Source organism: Madurella fahalii (genome assembly GCF_045866475.1).
Source record: "Madurella fahalii IFM 68171 DNA, scaffold_4, whole genome shotgun sequence".
Classification (NCBI taxonomy): Eukaryota; Fungi; Ascomycota; class Sordariomycetes; order Sordariales; genus Madurella; species Madurella fahalii.
The window spans coordinates 1978521-1994984 of NW_027263974.1; the positions used below are offsets into that span (position 1 = coordinate 1978521).

Genomic DNA, 16464 nt, shown 5'->3' on the forward strand with positions numbered 1-16464 from the left:
CGGCGAGAGATATGAGACCTCACAGCCTCGCTAGGGCTGCGGTAAGGACCCTTCTCTTGCACTAAGGTGAGTTGCTGTGCAGTAGGCGGGCTGTGAGTTCGGTCCTCGCCTTGCCGTTGTTCTTCTGATTGATCAATTGAAAGAGCTTGGTGGAGGTTTGTGCACGCAGGTGACTCGACGCAAGGTACTGGGAGGCTCCCGCTTCGAAAGCCAAGGCTCGCATTGCTGGCCGCTTATTCGCCGGGACCCGACAGCGGGTGCCGCAGACCGATCCGTGCCCTACTCGAGCGCCGCTCAGTCGTTCACCCCCACACCTTTTCCCTTGGTGGAGTTTGAAAGGGTCCCTCGTGGTTTCGGCGAGTCGCCATCTCGTCTTCCCTGCAGCTGCTTCACCTCCTTTCACGCACATCACCTCTCTCGTACCGAACCACGTACCCCCCCACGAGCTGGCCCAACCGGCAGCCCGGCCTCCACCCCGCCGCTTTCTTTCTGCCGACCCGATCGAATGACTAACTGGCACTGACACTTGACATTGACGGTTCATCCCAATCCCGTCCGTGCGGCGACGCTTGACGCAGTGGGGGACCGTCCGTTCGGACGTCTCCTCCTATCCACCATCTCCTCTCTCCGGAAAGCGCAAATCGCCTTGTTCTTTCATATCCCAGCGCTGCCCCCGGGAAATTAAGCGCTGCAACGTCAGCCTGGGTCGAGGGCCGGCGCTGCGCATCACTACACTGATCAGGTACGCAGGTCCGTGATTCCCTTATTTCAACCTCGCTTCCGCCTTTCCGGTTTTCACTCCTCCTTGCCCAGCCCTACGCGCGCGCGCTGCTGTCTCGTGGCGCACTCCCTGCCGTGTGCGAGTTCTCCGAGCGCCAGGCAGACTCCCCGTCCCCACACCCTTCGCTTACCAGCTCTCCCCTTCCCTGATACCCCGTCACTGCCTGCCCGTTCTGCCCCATTCGACAAGATCTCGTTGCGGGATTCCGTCCGGGCGAGTCCGGTGAGAGCTCCCGGGACCGCTAGGGGCTCGCTACCCTGGGAACTCCCGGCGCCTCCTTGCCCCCGGTCCCTGACCCCCGTCAGCATCGCCCAGGACCAGGAATCGCTCTCCGGGGGTCGACAGACACATGGTGTTGCGCGCCGTCTGTGCCTCCATGGCGGGTTATTCCTAGTCCGCCCCCCGAGTTTTTCTCTTCTCGCGAACATCTGGTTCTCCAGCATCTTTCCAGCCAGCGCACGTCGCTGTTGCGTCTCCCGTCTTTCTCGCTTGCACTTTCTTCCCTCATTCTGTTGGCCCTGGCATGAGCACGAAGTTGCAGCCTTCGCCGGACTTCGTTCCGCTAGCCCCGGCTCCCGAACCCGAGAGGGCGGCTTCACCCCGGCTCGGCCGTCTCGATTCCCGCGGCGCAGCATCCTATGCGTAGACAATGTCGGGATCTAAGCTAACGTGCGGCAAATCAGGCCAGCAGCAGGCCGACACTAACGACCCCAGCCGGTTCTCCGATTCTGAATCCGAAGAGCGCTCGCCGTCCAAGACCTCGGATATCCTATCCTCGGCCTTCCGCGGCATCAAAAAGATCACGCCGGGGAGAGACGACTTCGCGCGTCTAACCCGGAACCCTTCCCACCTCGTGATACGCCGGCCCTCGGAGCCGTTCGTTCCTACAATCGATAGACCTGCTGTCTCAGCGCCTCTCCCGAGCAGACCTCCCGGCCCGTCTCCGGCGCAACATGCGCGCAGTTTGAGCCTACAAGATAGTTTATCGAAGCCCTTACCCGAGCCGCCGCCGCCGTCGCTGTCCCCGACGAGCCCCCTAACACCCTTAGCGCAGCCGGCGCAACAGGGGAGCCTGGCCACAATCATCGACACCGAGACCCAAGAGATGGACAGTCGCACAAGTACCATGGATTCGACCTCGTCTGCCGAAATGGGGGGTGGGCTTTATATGAGAGGGCAGGCCGGCCATGGGCAAGAAATGAACACCAACAGCGGCCAGAGCAACATGGCAAACTCCTCACGGCAGGACGGGCAGGACGACCGAGGCGACAACCTGACGCCCAAGAGCAATGGCCCGCTGTCGGCCGGGCCGTCTCCCAACATTGGCCAGTCGAGAACGGCTGCTGGAGGGTCCGCGAGCGGCCCGAGCGGCCCGCCAACCCCATCAGCACACCTGTCCGGTTTGATGTGTAATGTGCACCGGACAACGGGAAGGGAGCCGCATCCTTTAGTTGGCGCGACGACAACCATCCTGGGCGACAAACTGTACGTGTTTGGCGGGCGGATACTGTCTAGGAGCAGGGCTGCGCCCTTGACGGCGGATTTGTACGAGCTGGATTTGATCCGCCGCCACTGGACGAAGCTGGAGACGACAGGTGACATCCCGCCGCCTCGGTACTTCCACTCGATGTGCGCGCTTGGCGATACGAAAATGGTCTGCTATGGCGGCATGTCTCCGACAACGAACCAGAGAAGTAATGCCATGCCGCAAGACCAGCAGCCCGAGGTCACTGTCATGTCCGATATCTACATATATGATGTACCGACAAAGAAATGGACCTTCATCCCCACACAGGACGCTCCCCAGGGCCGCTATGCGCATTGCGCATGCGTCCTACCGTCTTCAGCGACGTTCGCTTCACACCGAGCCCCGCTCTCTGCTCTGCAGCACAATCCTTCTACCGGCAATCCGAACGAGGGCCGGATCGGCATCAGCATCGACGGTACGGGCGGCGCCGAGATGATCGTTGTCGGGGGCCAAGATGGGTCGAACCACTACATCGAGCAGATCAGCGTATTCAACCTGCGCAGTCTAAAATGGGTCTCAACGCAGCCCCTGGGCAAAAGCTGCGGCGCGTACCGCAGCGTCGTGGCGCCACTCCCGCCTTCAGTTACCGCCAAACTAGGCAAGACGTACCCCAACGGCGCACGGCAGGACCCCTCGGGGATCAGCCAGGAAGCCAGGGAGGCTGGCTCCAGTATGCTGATATATAGCAATTACAACTTCCTCGACGTCAAGCTCGAGTTGCAGATCAGGTCGAGCGACGGCCACCTTACCGAACGGGCCATGAGCGGCACTTACAGCCCGCCAGGGTTACGCTTCCCCAACGGTGGTATCATCGATACCCATTTCGTTGTGAGCGGCACTTACCTCACGTCTTCCAAGCAGGAATACGCTCTGTGGGCGCTAGATCTGCGGACCCTGACCTGGAGCCGCATCGACGCCGGTGGTGCTGTCTTCAGCCAGGGGAGCTGGAACCGCGGTGTCTTGTGGAACAGACGGAATACGTTTGTCGTCTTGGGCAACAGGAAGCGGAGCCTCGTCGATGACTATAACCATCGGAGGATCAATTTTAGCAATGTTTGCATGGTGGAGTTGGAAGCCTTTGGCTTTTACGACAATCCTCGCAAGACGTCTCCCATGAGCGGCTTTGTCAGTGCCAGCAGCCCCTACACGGGACCCGGTCTGAGCCTGGCTCGAAAGGCGGGGTTTACGGCCGGCGGTAGATTCCATAGCCGTGCCGCGGAAGAACTAGGCGAGAAGGCGCTCGCGATGAGGGAGCTGGCTGATATGGACATTCTGTGTATCGGTGGCGAGCGGATACCAATCAATTCGAGAATCGTTGCTAGGAGATGGGGTCCGTACTTTGTGCAGCTCCTTAGAGAAGGCACAGCTACGCAGGACGGCAGCGATGCGGCAACGCTCAGGTCGAACTCGATCTCGGCGCCCGGAAGCACGGTCCGGAGCTCCAACATCACCATCACCCCCGGAAGCAGGGGCGCAACGGAGAGTCCGATATCGATGGGCGGCAGCACCTTGTATTCGGCTGGCAGCAAACCGCCGAGCACAGCAGGGTCGTCGATCATGTCGCCTGCGGTAGATCCCGCAGCCATCAACACAGCACCGACGCCTCGCACCTTGCCGCCCAACAGCCGGCCAAGATGCCTATATCTCCCCCACACCTACCTCACCGTCCAAGCTCTGCTCCATTTCCTCTACACCTCGAGCCTCCCGGCCCCGTCCTCACCACTCTGCACCCCACAGATCCTCTGCAGCCTCCTGCAGATCGCCCGCCCGTATCGCATCGACGGTCTCCTCGAAGCCGTCGTCGAGCGTCTTCACGGGCTTCTCGACAGCAGGAATGCCGCGGCCGTCTTCAACGCGACGGCCATGGCGGCCGGCGGCGGTCGCGGCATCGATGGCACGCTGAACCCCAACTTCTTCCCCCTCTCGGCAACCGGCGGCCTGGACGGCTTGGCCAGTCCCTTGGACAACACGGCCCAGCCCAACGGTGGGGGCGGTGCCGGCAGCGTTGCGGGAAGCGAGGTCAGCGCGAGCACGGCGACGAGCGGGCTCAAGATCAGCACGGCCGTGCAGTCGACGCAGCCGTCGAGCGACGAGCTCAGCGCGACGACGAGCGTGAGCGGGAGCGAGTGGAGCTCGGAGGTGGGCGATAGCGAGCGGGGAACGACGCGGGAGGTGTGGGCAGGGGATCTGAGTAGCGTGATTGGGCTGCAGAAGAGGGGGCTGAGGGGTTTGATGGAAGGGCGGAGGATGAGGGAGAGGACGGGGACGAACACTATGGGAGCGGGAGCCGGTGGTGGTGGTGGTGGAGGAGGAGGAGGAGGGGGGGGAGGGGGACCTGCGTCTGGGTATGGAGGAGGGATGCAGGGCCGAGTGGGGTTGGGGATTGCGGGTTCGTGAGCCACGGTAGCTAATTATTCGGATGTTTGCTGGGGCAGGATACTCTGGCGTGGATTACTGAATTCAGTCTCTGGGTAGAGGAAACAAAACAGTGGCATCTTTTGCATTCTGGACGTTTTTTTTTTTTTTTTTTTTTTTTTTTTTCCGGTTTTAATCGGAGGGTGTGATGAGACCATGACCAGCATTTGGTGTTGTGCTTGATCTGTATTTGGCGCAGTACGTATGGTATATACATGGCCAGTTGAGATGTGTCTGGAGCAGGTGGCATCTGGGTCATGCAGCATGGGATGCTTAGAAATGTTACCACTGGGGAGAATACCTGGTATATATGACATTGTGTTCTACTCGGATAGTTAGCTTAGTTGAAGAATGGTTGCCTTGGTAGTCACTGAACCATTTGCCGAGTTGGGTTGTATTAAGGTGAAGGAGACAGCATTTGTGTAATCAGAACTTTTATGGTGCTGTCAGCGGCCACCCTCGCCTGATGTAGCAAGTCATTCGGACCCGGTAGACTCCCGGTTGCTGGGGAGCCTTGGTAGGTGAGCGGTCGCTAGCCAGAAATGAAATAACTCTGAAAATGATACGGCCTACGAAGGGGCTGTGAAAGGACAGTAAACGCTTGACAATACTGGCCTTCCCTGACGGGCTCCAAGACTTCACCATCGCCACACGACGACACCGACAAAACAGCCGTCAGACCTACCTCCAATATTCCTATCGCAGTGCGAGTCTCACCGCGGACTGGAAAGAAGGCCCACAATACTATGTCAGCGACGTAAGCTCACCCTAAGGGTAGGTTTTACATGTCTCCAGTGGGTGGACAGCATGCTACAGGTACAGGTAATTATCGAGAATTTATCAGCCAGGTGTTGAATAGGACCGCTTACCCAACTAGCTGCAGGAAGACGGCTACGATACTACTACATCGGAAGCTAAGCTCTTCAATCCGGCTACTGTGGCAATTGCCATGCTGTCTGCTGCTGACGGGAACGAAGCTGACGATTTTGTAAATGATGCCGCGAAGGATGTCTACCCTCCTCTCCCAGTGATTGCCTCCGTAGCTCCGCAAAGCAACGTTGAAAATATCGTCCGTCTTTAAGGATCCGAAGATCATTTCGACAAGACTGAAATCGGCGTGGTTTCCATGTCCCATATCTCCTTTCAACGACATGACGATGTCTTGACGGCGTCAAGATCCCTCGGACACCCAACTTCAACTCCAATTTCCCGATGAGCGCCAACAAAGTAAGACAAGGCAGTCATTGTTATGGAAGGGAGGAAAGAAAGGCGGTTCCTTGGGAAGTGGTTCTGTTTTAGAGTACGGCTGTGGTGAGCTGACAACCAACAAAGTTTTAGTAAGGTGCTTTGAGAAACGCGGCCCAGGCGGAGACGGTGTCGTCTGCAGGAAGAAAAGGAAGAAAAGGAAGAAAAGAAGCGCCCTGACTCAAGCTTTCATGGGGGGAGCAAAAGTGAATGACCGACCCAGGGATCGAACCTGGCACCTTCTCGGGGGAAGAACTCCCAGTTGTGTCCAACTTTTGTGAACGAGACGTGATAACCACTACACCAGTCGGCCTGCTGTTACTGATAAAATTACGGTCTTTGGTAATATGAATGACTAGGACTGAACTAGCGCTATTGATTTCATGCCATGAATCTCAAAATACGAGTCAATTTGAACCTGCGATATTGTTACGTAGCTACCTTATCCTGTTTCGGACCACACTACTGGTAATTGCCTGCGGCTTGTGATTATCACTTGTGCTTTAACTTATTTAATTGCTGGCGGCAATCATTTATCTATAATTAGGGCGTGTGTTTGAAATTCCCAACTGGGACTTCTGTATTGCTTATAAATGCTTTTTTGATTTAAACATACGATAATGATGTCCTCCAAGGTTTCAGTGCTATAGCCTCCTTCGACTCCTGAGAGTCACCCGTCTTGTCTTCTCTCCTCCGTTTGTTTCTACAATCTGGCACCCTGCCTCCTTTACAACTTCGCCTTGGCAGCCGCCTCCAGCAACCTATTCCCCAGCTGTGCCATCTCAAACTTGCGCACCTTGCCGCTGCCAGTGAGCGGGACCGTGTCCGGGACGCCGTCACAACCCAGCCAAAAGACGTGGGTGGGCGCCTTGTGCTTGCCGAGCTTGCGCCTCACCCACTCGCGGATCTCGTCGGCGCCCGGCCGTTGGGTATGGCCGCTGTCAAGGTCCAGGAATGCGCCGACGACCTCGCCGTAATGGGCATCTTTGAGCCCGACCACGACAGCCTTGGAGATGGAGGGGTGGGCGACCAGGCGCTCCTCGATCTCGAGGGGGTAGATGTTTTCGCCGCCTGCAGACGTCAGGATCGGGACATCGCACATCACAATAACAACAAAAAAAAAAAAAGGAGGGGGGGAGGGGAGGAAGAGGGGCTCACCCCGAATAATAATATCCTTGAACCTCCCGGTAATCGAACAATACCCCCTCTCATCAAACACCGCCTCATCCCCGGTATGCAACCACAGCACGCCGCTCTCATCCCTCACCATGACCTCGTTGGTCTTCTCGGAATTATTCCAGTACCCGGCCTGCAGCTGGTAGCCCCCGATGCACAGCTCGCCCCTCGTGCCGACGGGGACGATGTGGCCGTCGCGGTCGACAATCTTGGCCATGGCGTGGGGCATGAGCGTGCCGACAGTGGTCAGCCTCGTGGCGATGGGGTCGTCGGTGAAGGCGTTGAAGCAGGTGGGCGACGCCTCGGTCAGGCCGTAGCTCGAGGTGAACTCGGACATGCCCAGGCGCGAGACGAGCAGCTCCATGAGGTAGCGCGGCACGGGCGCGCCCGCGATGATGCCCGTCCGCAGGCGCAGCTCCGCCGCCCGCAGCCGCTTGGCCTCGGGCAGCGCGAGCAGGCTGTCGAACATGGCCGGCACCCCGTGCACCGCCGTGCACCGCTCCTCGACCAGCGCCCGCAGCGTCGCCGGCGCGTCGAACACCTCGGCCGGGTACACGATCTTGGCGCCGTGCGTCATGACGGCCATCAGGCCGAGCACGAGCCCGAAGCAGTGGAAGAGGGGAGGCGGGCAGCAGAGGATGTCGTCGGGCGTGAGGCGCATGCGGTCGCCGATGAAGCGCGAGTTGTTGACGATGTTGTGGTGGGTCAGCATGGCCGCCTTGGGCAGCCCCGTGGTGCCGCTGGTGAATTGGAGGTTGCAGACGAGGTGCGGGAGCACCCTGATCTCGGCCTGGTGGAGGCGAGCTGGGCTTACGCGGGCGCCTTGCGAGAGAAGGTCGCCGTAGGTGGTATAGCCGTCCGCGTCGCCCCGGAGTATCACGACTTTGGGTGACTTGGCCCTTGCCGCGAGCTGGGTGAGTAGGGGCCCTTGGTCGAGCCGGCCGATTTTCTTGGTAGTGAAGAAGACTTTGCAATCTGGTGCGGACGGGTTAAGACCAAGGAGTAGGAAAGACGAGAAATACGAAGGACGTACCGGAAAAGTCAAGACCGTACTGCGCCTCGGTCGGGGTGTACGTGTTGTTGAGGATGACCAGGATTGCGCCTATCCGGGTGGCAGCAAAGAACACGGCGGCGTATTGCTCGCAGTTGCCGGCCATGATGCCCACTCTGTCGCCGACGCCGATCCCCATCTCTAGCAGGGCGGCTGCTAGCAACCGGCTGTGGTGGTTGAGTTCGTTGTACGTCCATCTGGCGCCGGTCCAGGGAATCACGATGCCTTCCCTCGTTCCATGGTGTAGACATTGCAGGTTGAGCAGTTCCCCAAGCGTCAGGTCGACCAGGGGTGGGTCGGTCGGCCCGTAGAGGAGCGATGGTTTCTGGGTTTGAGGGAGGACAAAGCCGTCCTCGACGGGCTGCTGTGCTGGGACGCGGACCGACATTGCCAACTTACTCTATTCGAAAGTAGATGATGCCGCTGTTGTTCCTAGTTCGGCTTCTGAAGGAGACTCACGGTTGTCTACAGATTACATGCATCCCAGAGGAGCGGGAGACCGCGGCACCGGAGCTGAGTAGAAGAGTTATGACGGAATGCCACGCTGCTTTGCCGTCAGGGTACCGGGAGCCCGGGGTCGAGTCCCATCTCCACTCAAAGACAAGTTTCGGATCACCTGGCTGATTTGATCTAATCTGATAAGATGGATTCAAGCAAGTCTTCCCAACTTCCCGCCTCATGTCGACACTGGCACCTTCCGGGGTTTGCGGGCTGATCTGCCTGAATACGACGTCGTCCCATTGTTCCTCGGCTTCAACCTCGCGTACCCCACCCCGCGAGGGCGAAACGGATCAGAATTTTCTCTCTCCACGGCCTCCATGACACCGGGCGAGAAGGGGTTGCTGCATGGCCGGTGGGGTTAATACCTCCGCTAGTACCATCTGATAACTCAAAAATGCAGCTGGTGGTGGGATGGTGGGCGGCAGACACCCCCGTAAATGCCTCAGAGGGCCCTCCGTCGGATCTGATAAGATTATTCATGCCAAGTCTCTGGTCCCCACGCCGCTGGAACCGAGGACGGCATCGGTTGTTCGCGGATTGCGAGGCATACAAGTGGTGTGGAGGTCAATTGAACGGCGGGCAATGCATATCCCGTCTGCCGTCTCGCTTGGCTGACTTGGAAAGTTGAAGATCTCCAGTAAAGCACATTGATTTCGGCGTCAGACGTGCCAACGGGACGGACGCGGGCGCCGTCTCCGAAGTCGGCCGAATCCGCCAAGGGACGGGGGGTGCTGGGAAAAATTATCTGATCCGCTTTTTGGCGTCCGAGTAAAGTTATCAGATCCGAAAACCCCCCGCCCACCACCCCCTAGAGAGTCCCCTGTCAACGGCCCCTGACCCCTCTTTCCATTGGCCACTTCTTCGGAGTCTTGACTGGAAACACACTCGACGGTGGTGTTCCGGAACACAAAATGGGTCAATGAAACCGGTTTCTGCCCTCACAGAAGCGATCGGCGAGCTAGACCTTTTGGTCGTCGACTCGTCGTATGTCAATGCCGAAGGTGGATACGCTCGATGGGGGGATTGGACTATCCCACCTACCCCAACGTGGCCGCACCCCCACCTCCCGACTGGGGGAGTCTCTGTTTCTTGTTATGCACGTGAATTGCTCTGACTCTGCCGTCGGGGCAGAAGCTTCCTATAGCTTTCGGAGCCTCTCCCATCGCGTGTCGTGCCGCTGCATCCCGTTCATCCGGACGTCTAGAACCACAGATTGAAAACGATGGCGTCGCCAACACAATCACCACGGCAGTTTTCCAACTATGCCACATCCCTAGAACCCATTCTGAAGCTTCCCCATCCGTACCAGACAGCCTACCTCGTCAGGAAAGCCGACGATGGCACCAACTCCTACCAGCTCACCCCGCGCGAAGCCGGCCCCGGCACGAAGCCGCTCCCTCAACTTCTTCATAACACCTCGGTCTATTTCTCCGAACCACAGGATCTCAAGTCGAGCGACAGGCCAAAGGATTCCAACAACACGCCATGGGGCCGGGCGAGACGGTCGCCCGCAGTGACGGTCAGCTGGAAGAGCGAGCAACCACCGACGATCGGCCAGCTCTGGCTCATCACATACGCCGTCTTCACGGTGCGCCCCAGCGAGGAGGCGTTCCGCCTCGAGATGTATGGTTTCGGCGCCGACAGGTTAGCGCAGCAGCTCAAGACGGTGGGGCTCGCCATCGAACACCCTACGTCGGCCTCCGAGGATGCCAAACCGACCAAGGAACTCGTCGTGTCGCGCGGGGCGTTCTGGCAGGGCGCGGGCTCACCGTTTGGCCCGCGGCCGGCCTGGGTGCCCGAGGAGCAGGACCCGGACCTCTCGGGGTACCCGCTGCCGCCGCCCGAGTTCGTCATGACCAACGAGGCGTCGACGGCTCTCTGCTGGCACCCACGGCGGCGGGCCAAGCCGGCGCCCGGGTCCGTCATCTACAGCCGGTACATCCCGCACCTGCGCGAGACGTTCAGCATGGTGGCGCTCGACTACACGGACAAGGAGCACCTCGAGCTGTTCCACGTGTGGCAGAACGACCCGCGCGTGTCGCAAGGGTGGAACGAGACGGGCACGCTCGAGCAGCACCGCGAGTACCTGCGGAGGGCGCACGAAGACCCGCACCAGATCACCATCCTGGCGCGCTTTGACGATACCTTTTTTGCCTACTTTGAGGTGTACTGGGCCAAGGTGAGCTGTTTTTTTTTTTTTTCACCCCTTTCTTTTCCTTTAATTCTCTCTCTCTTTTCTTCCCTGTCTTCTTTGCTAATATATTCCCCCCAGGAGGACCGCATCGGTGCATACTACTCGGCAGGCGACTACGACCGGGGGCGGCACAGCCTGGTGGGCGACGTGCGGTTCCGGGGCCCGCACCGCGTCAGCGCGTGGTGGTCGAGCCTGATGCACTACCTGTTCCTCGACGAGCCGCGCACGGCGAGCGTCGTGGGCGAGCCCAAGTTCACCAACAGCTCCGTCCTCATGTACGACCTCATCCACGGCTTCGGCCTCGACAAGTTTATCGACCTGCCCCACAAGCGCTCCGCCTTCGTGCGCTGCTCGCGCGAGCGCTTCTTCCAGCTGTGTCCGCTCGACGAGAACGACAAGGTCATGGGCGGGACGGGGGTTGGGCTAGTTCCGAAGTTGTAATTTTATTTTATTTTATTTTTTTGTTTATTAGGTTGAGTCGGACTAAAACAGGGAAGTGATTGCGCGGTTAGATCTTAATTAGCACGATCCTGTGATAACATGCAACGATTTTCTACGAGAGTCTCGTTTTGCAATGTCCGGTTGTTTTATCGAAAGACTCTGCCTGCAATTTGTCTCCCAAGAATCCAGGACTGTACACGGAAACGGGCCTCTGCATCGAGCAATAGACAAGGGGAACCATGCAATCCTCAATAAATCCGAACCAAGGGAGGCTAAGCAAAAACAGGCACGAATTTCATCAGCGGAGAGAGTGCCGACTTTTGCCGGCTCGGAGCGTCCAGTTCAGCGATGCTTGTCACGATGATGATCTGATGATCTGATAAGATGAGCCTGCAGCGGGTGGGTTACACCGCCTGTGGCCGCTGCGGGCGGAGACAGGGAACCGGCCCTGGCACTTGACTCCTCATTCGCTGAAAAGGATCTGATTAGGTACCGAAACCCTACGCCGCAAGAGAACCCCTCGGGGGGGGAAACAGCACCTACTGCAAGGCAATTCCGATGCCGGGAGCTACGGACAGGAACGTGTCCTCTGTGGACCATCAGGGAACGGCGGGAATCGATGGAATCCGCGCGAGTGGAGCCGTCGTCGGTCTTATTTTTTTTTTTCTTTTCTGCTCATCGCTCGGCCCGCAGGGGATCAACGAAACGCAGCGAGGATGGGGATTGTGGGGCATGGCCTGGTTCCCGCTGTCCTTCCCTTGGTACATCAGGTAGCTAATAAGGCACCCGCAGCAGACTGGAGCAACATCCTTCTGGTCCCGAATAAGAGGTGCTAGCCAAACTCGGGTGCCTTCCGGACAATCCCCCCCTTCCCCAATTCCAGACTCCCCATCCCTCCATCCATCCCGCCATCCATCCCACTTGCTCTGCCCGCCCGATTCGGTCCTTGCTGGCGCCACATCCAGGACTGTCTACTGCTACTCTTACTACTACTCCTACTACTACTCTGGTCTCTGATATCACTCAAACACCCCATCTACATCTCTATTTCCCAAGTCGGATACAATGGGCTCCATGTTTGAATCCCCGCCAACGCAGCCCTTCAGGGTGCTCGTGGTTGGCGGTTCATATGGCGGTCTCTCGGCCGCTCTCAACCTGCAGGATCTCTGCCGCGGCCTGGCGCCACGGTGTGGGCCAAAGCCCAAAGAGGACGAGCATGTCGAGACGCCACAGTACGCTATCGACGTTACCATAGTAGACGAGCGGGATGGCTTCTGTGAGTTCCCTCCATTCCCTCTTCCCCTCCCGTCTTATCGCTCTCATCACTCACCTCGTATTCGTAGACCACCTTATCGGTTCCCCTCTGGCGCTGGCGTCCGAGCCGTATGCCGAAAAGTGCTGGGTCAAGTATGACGACATCCCCGCCCTGCGGTCGCCCAACATCCGCGTCCTCCAGGGTACGGTGCAGTCTGTCGACCAGCAACGAAAGGTAGCGACCTACGTTGCCCACGGGGCCGGCACGCAGACGTCAGAGGTGCACTATGACTACCTCGTCGCCGCGTCCGGCTTGAGGAGGGTGTGGCCCGTTGTGCCGCAGTCGCTGCGGAGAAAACAGTACCTCTTCGAGGCTGGTGACCACATCCGTGCCGCTACGACGGCGAGGCACGGCGTTGTCATTGTGGGCGGTGGTAAGTTGTCCTTGTCTTGCCGTCCTCGGCACATACATATGTTTCCTGTGCTCTGACGCCGCCTCCACTTAGGCGCCGTGGGCATCGAGATGGCAGCGGAGCTCAAGCTCGTCCAGCCGCACATCAAGGTGACGCTGGTCCACTCACGAGACAAGCTGCTCTCGTCGGAGCCGCTGCCAGACGACGTCAAGGACCGCAGCCTCGAGCTCCTCCGCGAGGCTAACGTCGACGTTCTCATGTCGCACCGGCTCAACCGGACTGAGGAGGTCAAAGACGACAATGGCAACGCGTGCATCAGGGTGCACTTCACCAACGGCCATACCATGTTGGCCGACCAGGTGGCCATGGCCGTCTCCAAGAGCGTCCCCTCGACGACATTCCTGTCGGGCAAGGTCCTGGACGATGAGGGATATGTCAAGATCCAGCCTAGGTATGATGGCGATCCTAGTATGGTTTTACGGCTCTCATTTTGTGCTGACACAGCTGGCTGCGGCAGCTTGGCGTTCCCCTCCGACACACCCAACTCGGAAGACCACTTCGCCATCGGCGACCTGGTCAAGTGGTCTGGCATCAAGCGGTGCGGCGCTGCCATGCACATGGGTTATTTTGCCGCCAACAACATCCATCAACAGATGCAGAAGAAGGTGGCCGGGAGAGAACCCACCTTCCTGGAGCTCGACGAGATCCCGCCCATGATCGGGTTGGCGGTCGGGAAGAAGGCCGTGTCGTACTGGCCGCAGGCCGGCATGACTTCGGGTGAGGATGTCATGAAGGCCTTCTTTGGTGACGACCTTGGCTTTTCGAGTGAGTATTCTGACAAGCGGCGCATCCTTTGTCTCGTTGCTAACCGACCTGTTGCAGTTTGCTGGAATCATTTGGGACTCGGCGGCGAGAAGGTGCTCTGATGCATTGCACGGCGTTAATTACAGGAAAGATTTCTGGAACTGTTTGGTATCATATCATCTGTCGGCATTTTTCTATTTTTGATTAGATTACAAAGCCGGGTTTACGTAGCTGCTTACATTAGAATCTAAGACCGACGAGCGATGCAATACCTCTTCGCCATTAGAAACCTACAAATTAACCCTAGCCGAGGGTGGGTGTAACCGGGCACTGTCGCACCAAGAACCAGAGACAAGTCGGGGATGTCCGACAATGAGGCATGAGAGACTCAACACTTCTCGGCGGTTTCCGCCACACCATTCATCTTCCCTTCAGGAGAGTGCTTGTTATTTGGCCGCCTCCTTAATCTCGATGCTGCCCTTTTCGTTTACGGGTTGAACCTCGATGTCGGTACGCTTCTGAATGTCACCGAATATCTCGTCGATCTGCTCGAGTGATTTGCCTGCACAGCCAGGGTCAGAGTACTGCTTTGTTAGGCGCCGCGCGATTATTTCGTTTCTGCGTACCTCTGGTCTCTGGATAGGCGACCGCGAACATAAGCGCACAGAGTGCGTTGGTGAGAATGAAGAGAATCTGTGGCTCGTCGGTCAGTGTAACTACCTTAGGCCTCTTCTCTCTCCCTCTCCCTGGGTGGTACGGTGAGGACTCACGTAGTACCTCCAGCCCACCCGCTCAAGAGCAATGGGCGAACATTGTGTGATGATCAAGCTGACTGAGTAGTGGATGACGTGGACGACGGCGTTTGCTTTGGCGCGTAGTTCGGTCGTGAAGACTTCTGGCCTGTAGCAAGCATCAGCCTATCAGCAGCCGTTTCATCAACGGTGGGGAGGGGGGAGGGGGGCTCAACAGATTGGAACTTACGGAATGATCCATGTCATGGGGCCTAGGAGAGCCGAGTAGTTGGCTGATACCAGGAAGATGCAGGCGATCAGACCCCTCTGGGCGGCCTCGTTGGTTGGGAAACCGGGTCGTGCAGGGTACAAGGCGGCGAGGATCGTGATGATCATGTACGAAATCGACAACAGGGAGGAGCTGGTGATCAAGATGGTTCTGCGGCCGACGCGGTCGACGAAGAAGAGCGAGAGGATACAGGCAATCGGAGCGACGCAGCCGTATATACCGCTGACGAGTAGCTGCTGGTCCTGGTCGAACCGTAGCGTCGCGTAAATGGCTGTCTGGAAATACTGGACGAAACTGATGCCCGACAGCATGGCTGCGGCCCAGACAAAGGACCCGACGAAGAGGCGCTTCCTGAACGGGGGGGTGCGGATGAGGTCGGTCCAGCCGAGGGCGCGCTGGTCTTGAATCTCGTCGGCGATGCTGGCCTGGATGACGGCGAATTCGGTCTTGCACCACTCGTCGTTCGATCCGTCGTAGTGCCACCCGCGGAAGGCGGCCTCGGCTTCTTCGTAGCGGCCCTTGAGACACAACCATCGTGGCGACTCGCCGATGAACAACACTCCCACGCCCAGGATGAGGGCTGGGATGGCCTGGATGGCGAACCCGAGCCTCCACTGGTTGTCGTTCTGCCACTTGCCCTCGCCTACGCCTGTCCACAAGGCGACGAAGAATCCCCAGGCGACCACTTTTTGGAGGGTCAGCGACCGAAAACACAGAGGGATACGCTTCGGTGGGGTATTAATGCTTACTCATCTGGTTCACCGCTGTGATTCTCGCCCGTTCGTTTGTCTGTTCCGTCAGGATGGGACCTATACTTAGCTGAGGGACTGTGAACTCACCTTGGCGATCTCGGCCCCAAAAACAGGGGCAACTCCGGTGATAGTGCCAACTGCATAACCGACCAAAAGCCGGCCCAGGATAACTAGAAACAACCATCGTATGAGCGCCAGTCCCTGCCGGCGACAATGCAAAATGGCCAAGGCGGACAAGGCATTAGTACTTACGCATCGCGACGTGTGCCGCTCCGGCCATCAGCGCTCCCCCAAGCACACCCCACGCACATCCAAACGCGATTGCCTTGCGCCTCCCCAGCCAGTCGCTAGTTACGCCCACGGACGCGCTGCCCAGCCAGGCTATGCCTCTCGTTAGCATTCATGTTAGGATCGGGGGCGAAGCGGTGAGATGCATGCCTCCGGCTTGATAGACCGACACGATAGCGCCGCGGAGAGGCGCGCTTGGATTATCAAAGTACGACACGAAGGAGCCCAGCGCCAGGCTCGGCGTGATGATGCCCGAGTCGCTGCAGGGAGCAGAAGCCAGTTAGCATGGATTTCAGTTCTAGGCGGAGTGTTGCTCGAGTAGTACTCACTAGCCATAGAGGAAACCTCCTATGCCTAGGTACAGCGAGGCCAGAAAGGTTTTGGTGAGCCAATGGGCCCCTAGTTTTGGAGCCATGACGACGATGAGGGGGACGGCGCGCAGACAACCCGTATCCGAGAGGATGGTAAACAACCGCTACGCATAAGGATAATTAGAGGGCTGGGTGCTGGGCGTGAGCATCGGCAGAGAATTTATTTAGGGGAGGCTTGCCGGCTGCAACCCTCCATCGCCGTCGGGGAAAACTGCCGATGTTCTGTTGTG

The 16464-nt window shown here is 58.4% G+C and overlaps 5 protein-coding genes and 1 non-coding gene across 6 annotated transcripts; 3 read left to right on the forward strand and 3 right to left on the reverse strand.

Annotated features, from left to right (window-relative positions):
* Positions 1-1430: 1430 nt before the first annotated feature.
* On the forward strand, positions 1431-4706 carry MFIFM68171_07582 (Regulatory protein ral2; the record flags this gene model as incomplete). The annotated part of the gene is made up of 1 exon (XM_071063002.1): positions 1431-4706. The coding sequence occupies one exon, from the start codon at positions 1431-1433 to the stop codon at positions 4704-4706; it is 3276 nt and encodes a 1091-aa protein (XP_070919103.1).
* A 1474-nt stretch (positions 4707-6180) lies between these two features.
* On the reverse strand, positions 6181-6282 carry MFIFM68171_t127. Its single transcript has 2 exons — positions 6246-6282; positions 6181-6216 (listed from the first exon to the last, which is right to left on the reverse strand). It is a non-coding gene; the product is annotated as a tRNA-Val (tRNA).
* Positions 6283-6696: 414 nt separating this feature from the next.
* On the reverse strand, positions 6697-8584 carry MFIFM68171_07583 (Long chain fatty acid acyl-CoA; the record flags this gene model as incomplete). The annotated part of the gene is made up of 3 exons (XM_071063003.1): positions 6697-7040; positions 7128-8120; positions 8179-8584. 3 exons carry the CDS (start codon positions 8582-8584, stop codon positions 6697-6699), a joined length of 1743 nt encoding a protein of 580 aa, XP_070919104.1.
* Positions 8585-9919: 1335 nt separating this feature from the next.
* On the forward strand, positions 9920-11332 carry MFIFM68171_07584 (Acyltransferase MbtK/IucB-like conserved domain-containing protein; the record flags this gene model as incomplete). The annotated part of the gene is made up of 2 exons (XM_071063004.1): positions 9920-10876; positions 10970-11332. The coding sequence occupies 2 exons, from the start codon at positions 9920-9922 to the stop codon at positions 11330-11332; spliced, it is 1320 nt and encodes a 439-aa protein (XP_070919105.1).
* Positions 11333-12397: 1065 nt separating this feature from the next.
* Positions 12398-13925, forward strand: MFIFM68171_07585 (Apoptosis-inducing factor-like mitochondrion-associated inducer of death 1; the record flags this gene model as incomplete). Its single annotated transcript, XM_071063005.1, has 5 exons — positions 12398-12608; positions 12676-13020; positions 13093-13450; positions 13517-13824; positions 13882-13925. The coding sequence occupies 5 exons, from the start codon at positions 12398-12400 to the stop codon at positions 13923-13925; spliced, it is 1266 nt and encodes a 421-aa protein (XP_070919106.1).
* A 324-nt stretch (positions 13926-14249) lies between these two features.
* MFIFM68171_07586 (Ascus development 3) lies at positions 14250-16278 on the reverse strand (the record flags this gene model as incomplete). The annotated part of the gene is made up of 9 exons (XM_071063006.1): positions 14250-14365; positions 14430-14496; positions 14574-14703; positions 14785-15508; positions 15573-15612; positions 15663-15745; positions 15828-15956; positions 16014-16123; positions 16193-16278. The coding sequence occupies 9 exons, from the start codon at positions 16276-16278 to the stop codon at positions 14250-14252; spliced, it is 1485 nt and encodes a 494-aa protein (XP_070919107.1).
* Positions 16279-16464: the final 186 nt, after the last annotated feature.